Consider the following 9,162-nt stretch of genomic DNA (forward strand, 5'->3'; position numbering starts at 1 on the left):
GCAGTTTTTGAAGTTCTTTATTTCATGCAAGAAAACCATTTTATAAAGATATTGTGCTGCAAAGTAAAAAATCTCTATGTGCCAGAACAGAAAAAATATTTTATACTTTTTATGTTGACAGAAAAAATATAAAATTACAAAATCGCACTCGTTTTTGTAGGATATTTATAGTTCAAGGATATTTCTGAGCCTCTTAAAATTTTTTGCAAAAACTTAACCGAGTCTGTTTTATAGATTTTATATAAAAAAGTAAGCATGCATCACACTAATAATAATATTTTTCAACTTAGCGATTGTCAGTAGGTTTACTAAAAACATGAGAAAAACTTCCTGACAAACCAATCAAGTATTGACATTATTGACAAATTATTTTCATTTTTAGCCTTAGGGGACTTCAATGATTCGGAAAAACCTGAAGGTATCCTGAAGAAAAAAAGCATTTCTGGTATACCCTTATTTTGAAGATTATAATGTAACCTTTGTATTTTTCTGTATTTTTCCGTTTGATGTCAACAACATTTGTATATATGATCAAAAACACTGAATTTTCAACTTTAAACATCAATCTAGTAAGGCATATACAGTTGAAATATCATTAGAGCTGTATAAAAGTTTAAAGATAGTAAATAGTTGATTTTGTGATGCCTATACTTTTTCTTATTTCAGTATTGAATCCTGTCCAATTAGGAATTATCTGTGGTTAAAAAGTTTCGTGCTAGAATCCAAAGTGTTGGATTCTAGCACGAAAAATTGTTTATATTTTAACTTTGCAGTAACATTTTCTTTTCTTTATTTTCTAATAACTTTAATTTGGTTGGTCCTCATCATTTATCAAAGTTTTATAAAGTTTTACTTTGCTGTTGTTCAATTGTACAGTAAATGGCCGTCAACTTTGTTTGAGTTTTTGCTCCAATCTTTTCTCTATACTTTCAACTTTTCCGAACGTTCCTTATTTTATTAATATTCCGTTGACTCAATGTGATGAAGCAAGTATAAAGTAGAGCGAATGATTAAACGAACTTGATTAAATATAAGTCAACAAAACAATGTAACATAAAAAACAGATATATATAATATTTATTTTTAATATAAATAATATTTATTTTTAATATAAATAATATTTATTTTTAATATAAATAATATTTATTTTTAATATAAACAATATTAATTTTTAAATCATCTGATAATGTTTCTTCAAGTCTATCAATATTATCATGCAGAGTAATAGTATGTGTAATTTTAATTATTCATAATGGTACAAATCCTTATTTATTTATGAGTCAATTAAGTTAAAAGCATTCTCATAAGCAAGTTCTGAACAGTTTTTTTAACGTTTTTAAAATAGTTGGGTACATTATATTTTTGGAAGTTTTCATTTTCCCTTTAAAAACCACAAATATAATGTCTTATCAAATAAATATTTTCAATTGTAACACTCTGGTGCTAAATAAATATTTAATACTACCAGGCAATAAGATATTCAAGAAAGTGATAATTATTCGTTAGTATTCATGGTGTTCATATCTAAACCTTTGAGACTTGGTTGCCATGAAACAGTAACTTTTTGGTGGCCATAAAACTTGTTTAACTTATTTTTCTGTTTAACAGGCTCCGTTAATGCATCTTCAATTTTTAAAGAGCTAATACCTAAAATAAAGAGCACACTAATAAAAACTAAAAATAAACAAGGTACTAACTACCCACAAGAAGGTTCAAATAGTACCACTAGTGAGGCTAATAAGTACCAAAGGGTATGAAGAAAAAAAAAGCTCAGTACTAATAATAAGTAATAAATAAAACAATAACTGGTTTATTCTACAATTGTAAAATATATTTATTGACATAATTCACATATATAACTATTATGTGACCCATTTTGAGACTCAGGTGATGAGCATGCAACATGTAACCATGCTCCACAAATTAAACACTGGATCATATCCTCCTCAATATCCTCATCACACATGAAGCAGTACCAACGCTGCCCTTTGTTATCTTTAAAGGTTGGGCAATTCTGTTTTTGCTGCCCCTTCAACCTACTTGTACTAGTGGTACATTTATTTTTATTGCCATTTTTCTTATTTAAATTTTGACTTGATTTCTTTTTATCAGTTGTTCTCTTAGTTTTGGGGATATTGTTAAATAAAAGCTGCTTTTTATATGAATTTGATGTTAATATCTGGGAGCTTCCTTTTTTTCTTTTTCTTTTTGCTGGCATCTTGACATGCACAGGAATTGGTGAAATGTGTTTCACAGGGATGTATAAGTGATTCTTTGGGGGCTGCTTTCACAGGCTGCTGCTTTAGAATTAAGCAATCATAGTGACCTACATCCTCCCCAACCCTGGTAAACATAAGGATAACTGGTGGTGAGGATGAAAATTCCTCCATGCCATACTTGAGTACAGCACTGTGTTTGGGGTTGTGAACAATTATTGCTTTTTGAATAAGCTTGCACAGGTATGATTTACCCCACCATCACAAGTACGATTTACCCGACTATGACTAAGCATAGTTTTCTACTTCAGTGTTTTAATGGGCAAAGTGAATCGGAAAAAAACCTATTTATTAATGAAGAAGAATGGATAAGCTAACACCATAAAAAAATATAAATAAGTTACTTGTATCCACGCCTGCAAGGTACGACTAGTAGGACATGTAATTATTACATCAAATAGTGTAAAAAAAGGGAAACAGACTTATCTCCTTTCTTTAACGTTCGATTCCGCTATTTTTTGGTCAGTATACATATTTCATCTGCTGGCTTAATTTTATCGTGTTTCTGCCAATTTCAACGATTCAGAAAAAGAACAATGACGCTGGTACGAGTTGCACAGCGGTACTAATTACCCCCCTTTCCCCTATAACTACGATAACATGACTTATGATATTTTGCTTCTTCGGCAGTTAATTCATCACTGCATACTGCCATAATTTCTTTAAACATTTACTTTTATGCTACACTTATAAACTTATCAGCTACTATAAACTTATCTAATAAACTTATCAGCTACTATTTCCATACAATATAAAAGAATTACTGTAGTTGATGATTTTGGTACAAATTTATTTACAAAATATACATTGCTTGGGTAGTTTATCATATTCTTCTGTGGTCAGGGCAGATCCAGCATTTTTTGGTCTTTGAGATAGCTAACATCAAGACATGGAGCAAACTCCAAACATTTATATGTTTATCCTTATGTCAAATAAGAATGCTTTATAAAGATGGCTATAATTGAAGCCTGGGAACAAAAAGCCCTAAAAATGGTATAATCTTTTAGCAATCAGAATTTATGGCCATATAAATATTGTAACTACCTCAAATTGAGATGAATCAAATTGAGGGGCTTCAAACTTTGTTTAGTCATAATTTTTGAATTCTGAATAATTTTTCTATGAAATTTAAAATTTATCAATAAATATAAATATAGTTGAGAATAGTACAAAAATTTTTTTATCAACTTGTTGCTTTCACGTTTGGGGCAAAGAGGGACATAAATTTAAGGGCTTTTTTGTTCCAATCCTCGGATTTTTTTGCAAAGTATCCTTATTTGACATAAGTATAAACGTATAAATGTTTAAAGGTTGCTCCACATCTGGAAGTTAGCTATCTCAAAGACCAAAAAATGCTGGATCCGCCCCTGCTTGTGCTTACGCTTTTCTTTACATTTATAAAAAAACTAAATCTTTTTTGTCGTATACCATTTATATACTTTATGTTCTTAATTATTGTTTTTCTGATTATATATGTAACCGTTTGCTGTTAAAAAATTAAGATCTGCATAATTTGGGAGTTTATATTAGGAAAAGTACCTTCTACAGTATTACTTGCGATGTGCAGTACTTGAGTATCATCTCGAAACTTGGCAGCAATCAATAACTTTAACTAAGATTTTTTAACATCTTCACTTCTAACAAGGCTAAAAGCAACCACTATGAGAGTTGGAACTGATGTCCGAGGAAGAAAAAAAAGAAGAATAAGAATTTTTGTGAAAAATTTTTAGGAACAGTTGCAGTAAAAGGATGAGACTTAATTGAATGACATGTGACACGAAAATGAATTTTAGTAGATAGTTAAAAGGATCAAGTTTGCCCACTAAATACACAAGAAATTCATTGATAAAGGATCTCACTAAAACCCACCCATCCCACATGATGATATACTATGTTACAATTCTTGTTATACCTAAGAGACCGCCCGTCCGACTAGAAAAAAAGCTCAAATAAAAAGGAAGAACCGGTGATAAGCAATGCACCGATAAAGCGAACGATTAAACCGATGAAACGAAAGGTTAAAAAAAAAAGTTCCCGGGTTCAAAAAAGAACGACGTCACGCGCATGCGCATGCGCATGCGCGCAGAAATAAAGGATCAGGTGAAATAAAAACGATGAACCGACGATAAGCAAGGGTCCGAGGAAGTAGAGTATTGAACCGAGCGATTAAAGTGATGAACGGATTAAAAAAAAAGTTTCCCGGTTTCAAAAAAAAAGAATGACGCGCATGCGCATGCGCATGCGCGCAGAAATAAAAGATCAGGTGACAAAAAATTTTATAGAAAAAAAAGGTTACAAATGAAATGGATTCTGTTCCCTAAAAATAGGGTAGTGTTCTTTCGTCCAATTTTCAAACGTTATGTTTGGGTAACGTTTTTTTCCGTACGTGACGAAAGAATGATATAGTTGGCAAAATAATAATTTTTATGACATCATTTGAATTTCCAGACATTGTATTAGTTAGCTAAAAAAAAAAATTTATTTATAAAAATATATTTACATAAAAGATTACAATAAAAAAGATTATAATTTACGTATAGAAAAATTTATTTTTATATATTCATTTATAGATATATTTTTTTTTTTATTGTTTATATTGTTCAATTCGTCTTTTAGACATTTTTCAAAGTCAAGGCCGCGTAGTGGTCTTTTTAATTTCAAATTTGGCGGTTGAAATTCGTACGCTGGAGCATCAAGTTCGTCTTCCCAGTTTTCAACATCATTTTTATTATTCATTTTTTATTTATAACTAAAAAAAAAGAATGTTAGTATAAAGTGGTATAAAAAAAAAAAGAAAAAAATAAGGAATAAAAAAATCACAAAAAATGGGATAAAATATATATATTTCTAAATAAAAAAAAATACAAAAGTTATTTTTTTTGAAGATGACAACTTTGGCATACGCCACATTTTTTTATGCAAAAGTAGCGTTGGTTTACGGAATTTGAATGTACCAAAGAATGGTTTTGTAATGTAAAATAGTAGAAGTACATGGCTGTAAAAAAAAAAAATAAGATTAATAAATAAATAATTTAATGATAAAAAAAAGAAAAAAACAGAAAAAAATATACCTTTCATTTGTTTTCTTATTTTTTTATTAGGTTTTCTGCTGCTGTATCCATAGGTTTTCATTTTATTAGTTTGTCTATAAATATAAAATGTTATTTTTATAATGTATAAAATTATTTTCGTGAATATAATAATATTGATCTATTATAATGATATAATTATAGATAATTATATTAGATAATTATAATAGATAATTATAATAATTATAATAGATAATTATCATAGATAATTATAATTATAATAGATAATTATCTATATATAATAATATTGATGCTTCAGCTGGTTCTGGTACAGGATTATAAAAATAGAATAGTTCTTCTTGTTTAGCTTCTATGACCGCACTTGGATATACTGCGTTCGGTGGTGAATACACAGGTGGTAAATTTTTAACAACGCTTTCTTCATAGGTAGGTAGTCGAGGAATTTTGTTTTTATATTTAGTGACAATATCATTACGATGAATTGCTTTGCATAATACAAGTAAATATTCTAACTTGCTTTCTACTGTTTCGTAAATATGACCGTGTTCGCTTTGTATAGTGTTATCTTTAAAGTATGCTATAATGTCCAAACCATTTTTTAAAGTTTCTTTGATTCCAAAAGGTATTTTAAGCATAAATTTAATCGATTTCACGTTGGCAATGGTTAGTTCCAGACTGATTTCTCTGAATATTTCAATTGTGTTCATTTTTTTATTAGTTAATCTAAAAAAATAATGGTTAATAATGTTAGATAAAGTACATAAAAATATATAAAAAATAACAATGATAGAACAAAAGTACAAATACATTTTTTTACATAAAGTATATTATTGAATAGTAATCGTGATAAATAAATTATTGTTAATAATAAATTGTTTTAGTTCTTCGTGTGAAATAAAATTTTTATAACCAACTGCTACATTATATTCAGTGGTAGGTTTATCAAAAGAACTATCGTCTAAAAGTTGAAGATAATTATTGTTGGTAGTAGTACGAGTAAAAAATCGATCTTTATCTCTCAAGGTTATATTGACATTTTTGGTAAAAGGCCATTTTAAAGCATCGTCCAGGTCACCTCGTAATAATTGAAAGTAAATGGCTAGTTTGTTTATGTCGGTACTTCGAGTATAAACTTTTATACGATAACGGTAACCTTCTGATGTGTAAACTGGTTCTGTATAAAATGGTTCATCTGATAATAGCCTGAGATTCATTTGATTAAGTTTGATGATTTGCGTGTCGTTAAAGATGTGTTGTATTACCTTTACTTCTTTAGGTTGTTGAATGGATTTTTTTAAAGCTAAGAATTCTGTGCTATTTTCTTCTAGGATTTGATAAAGTTTTGTTATTTCTTGTTTGAGTTGTTCTGTATCTTTTTGATTTGCTAAAACCAACATGTTGTCATAAAAGAGACTTTTTAATTCTGCCATTTCTTTGTTTATTTCTGCTAGGGTTTGATGAAGTTTGTCATTTTCTTCTTTTAGATTTTTAATTTCTTGGTCTTTTTCTTTAGAGTCAACTATTTGTTTAGTTGAAATTTCTTGAAGACTCTTCATTCTATTCATGATTTGATTAATAGAAAGATTCAAATAATTTAAATTTTTCTTTTCTTCTTGAATGATTTGGTTCAAATTACGATTTTGTTGTTCTTTATAATATCGAAAGCAGATGACAGAGTGTTCATAATAATCTTGATCATCGACTTTGATATTACAAAAAAAACATATTTTTTGTATATCTAGAAATTCATAATCACATTCATGGTTTAACAAATCTTGTACCTTTTTCTTACATGTAAAACATTCGTGGGAGTATTGTTCTGTAGAACAATCTGTTTGATGATTTAAAAGTTCTTCTGCACTAAATTCTTTGTCACAAAAACAGCAAAGATATATGTTGTCTGCCATTTTTTTTATTAGTTGCTGAAAAAAAAAACATTTATTTATATAAAAAGCTATAAAAAAATATACATGTCTTTTTTTACCATAAAATAATTAATAAATATATAAAATCACTCAATAAAACATATAAAAGAATTAAAATATAAATAATGTTTGTTTCAATAACTTCTTGTTCTTGTTTTTGTTTGAATATATCGTTAAAAGTTATGTTTTCAACCTCTTCAAATACGTCTCCAAAACCAGGAAACATGTCTTCATAATTTTCATTATTATTAGTTGTCATTATTATGTTTGCTAAAAAAGGAAAAAAGATATATTTACAAATTAAAAAACTACAAATAAAGTTCGGGTAAATTGTCCATTTTATTAATAACGTCTAAAATATATTGTTCCCAATCCATTTCATTGAAGATCTCATGAATTTCTTTTTCTATTTCTTCCACTTCTTTTTCCACTTCTTCTTCTAACATTTGTGATTTTAGTTCTTCAATATAATCTGATTCTTCTTCTTCCATTTCTTGAACTAATTGTTCTAAATATTTTTCATAATCTTCCTCTGTTAACTCTTCCATTTCCATAAGTTCTTCCATATCTTGTTCTTCTTCTTTTGTTAATAACAACTCGTGGTAGCATATAGTGTCTTCATTAATATTTTCTCCATAACTAATAGAAAAAAAATGTATAAAAAATGTATAAAAAATAAAAAAATATAAAAAAAGTAAAATAGGCTTACCATCCACATTTTTTGATATATTGTTTCATTTTTTTAATATATTAGTTTGCTAAAAAAATAAAAAAAGTTACAAAAAAATTATTGCAATATAAAATGTGTAATTATTTCCATAGTTATATCTATATTTTTTTCAAGTTCTAATTTACTTTCTTTTGTTGAAATGTCAAGAGACCACATCCATAAAGCATCATATAAAGCACGAGCTGCTTCGACTTCGGTTCCTTTTTTTTGATATATTAAGTTTAAAAGTCTCATCATTCTTTCGTTGATATTATGGTAATCACATTGTATACATTCGATTTCACGTTTTTTGTAGTCAAGATATTCTGCCAAAGTTTGCCATTGTGTTTGCAAATGTGCTGCTATTTTTAGTTTTAATTGCATAAAATTCATTATTTTTTTGCTAAAAAATATAAAAATTTAATATAAATAATTTAATATAAATAATTTACATTGTTGTATATTATATAAAAGTTTTTCATCTTCCCATAATGATAATACAAAATACAAATGTTTGATTGCCAACTTTTTGTTTGGTTGTGTTAATATATATAGGGTTAAAACATTTTTTATTTTATCAAATGTTTTTATGTAATTTTTATTGATTTTTTTTATTTCACTTCTTCTAAACTTTAATAAAAACGCCAAATGTTTCCATTCGTGATGGAGTTGTTTTGAAGTGTAATTTATTATTTCTTTAATCATTTTTTTTATTCTAGTATATATAAAATAGTAATGTAATTGCATATAAAAATATTAATGTATATAAAAAAAATATAAAAAAAACAACTATAAAATTTTTATATTCTAAAAAAATATTTACAAAATTAAAAAAAACATAAACTATAAATTTTCTGGATCTGGACTCTCTAAAAAAAAAGACACAGAGAATATTAAAAAAATATACTTTTTTTTATAAAATAAAAAAGGATCAAGTTTAACTTACGAGGAGAGTAGTCCCAGTGCGAGGGACCCACCTCTCTATTTGGAGGTGGATATGGACTTTCTAAAAAAAAGGGAAATATTAAAAAAAATGAATTTTTTTATTAATAAAAAAAACTAGTAAAGTTAAACTTACGACGAGTGCGGGAAGGTGTATCGTTCATGACATTTCTTAACACTTTGCGAATATTACTAAGTGTTAGTAACTCTTGATCTATAAGAAAAAATAGTATTATAAAAAAATAATATTTTTTTATTAT

General features: G+C 27.4%; 1 protein-coding gene and 1 long non-coding RNA gene across 2 annotated transcripts; both read right to left on the reverse strand.

Annotated features, from left to right (window-relative positions):
* Nucleotides 1-5,102: 5,102 nt before the first annotated feature.
* LOC136075405 (uncharacterized) lies at nt 5,103-6,122 on the reverse strand. The gene is made up of 2 exons (XR_010635915.1): nt 5,348-6,122; nt 5,103-5,271 (listed from the first exon to the last, which is right to left on the reverse strand). It is a non-coding gene; the product is annotated as an uncharacterized LOC136075405 (long non-coding RNA).
* Nucleotides 6,123-6,153: 31 nt separating this feature from the next.
* On the reverse strand, nt 6,154-7,510 carry LOC136074484 (TNF receptor-associated factor 5-like). Its single transcript, XM_065786807.1, has 2 exons — nt 7,352-7,510; nt 6,154-7,248 (listed from the first exon to the last, which is right to left on the reverse strand). The coding sequence occupies exons 1-2, from the start codon at nt 7,508-7,510 to the stop codon at nt 6,154-6,156; spliced, it is 1,254 nt and encodes a 417-aa protein (XP_065642879.1).
* Nucleotides 7,511-9,162: the final 1,652 nt, after the last annotated feature.

This window comes from Hydra vulgaris, chromosome 01 (genome assembly GCF_038396675.1).
Source record: "Hydra vulgaris chromosome 01, alternate assembly HydraT2T_AEP".
Taxonomy (NCBI): domain Eukaryota; kingdom Metazoa; phylum Cnidaria; class Hydrozoa; order Anthoathecata; family Hydridae; genus Hydra; species Hydra vulgaris.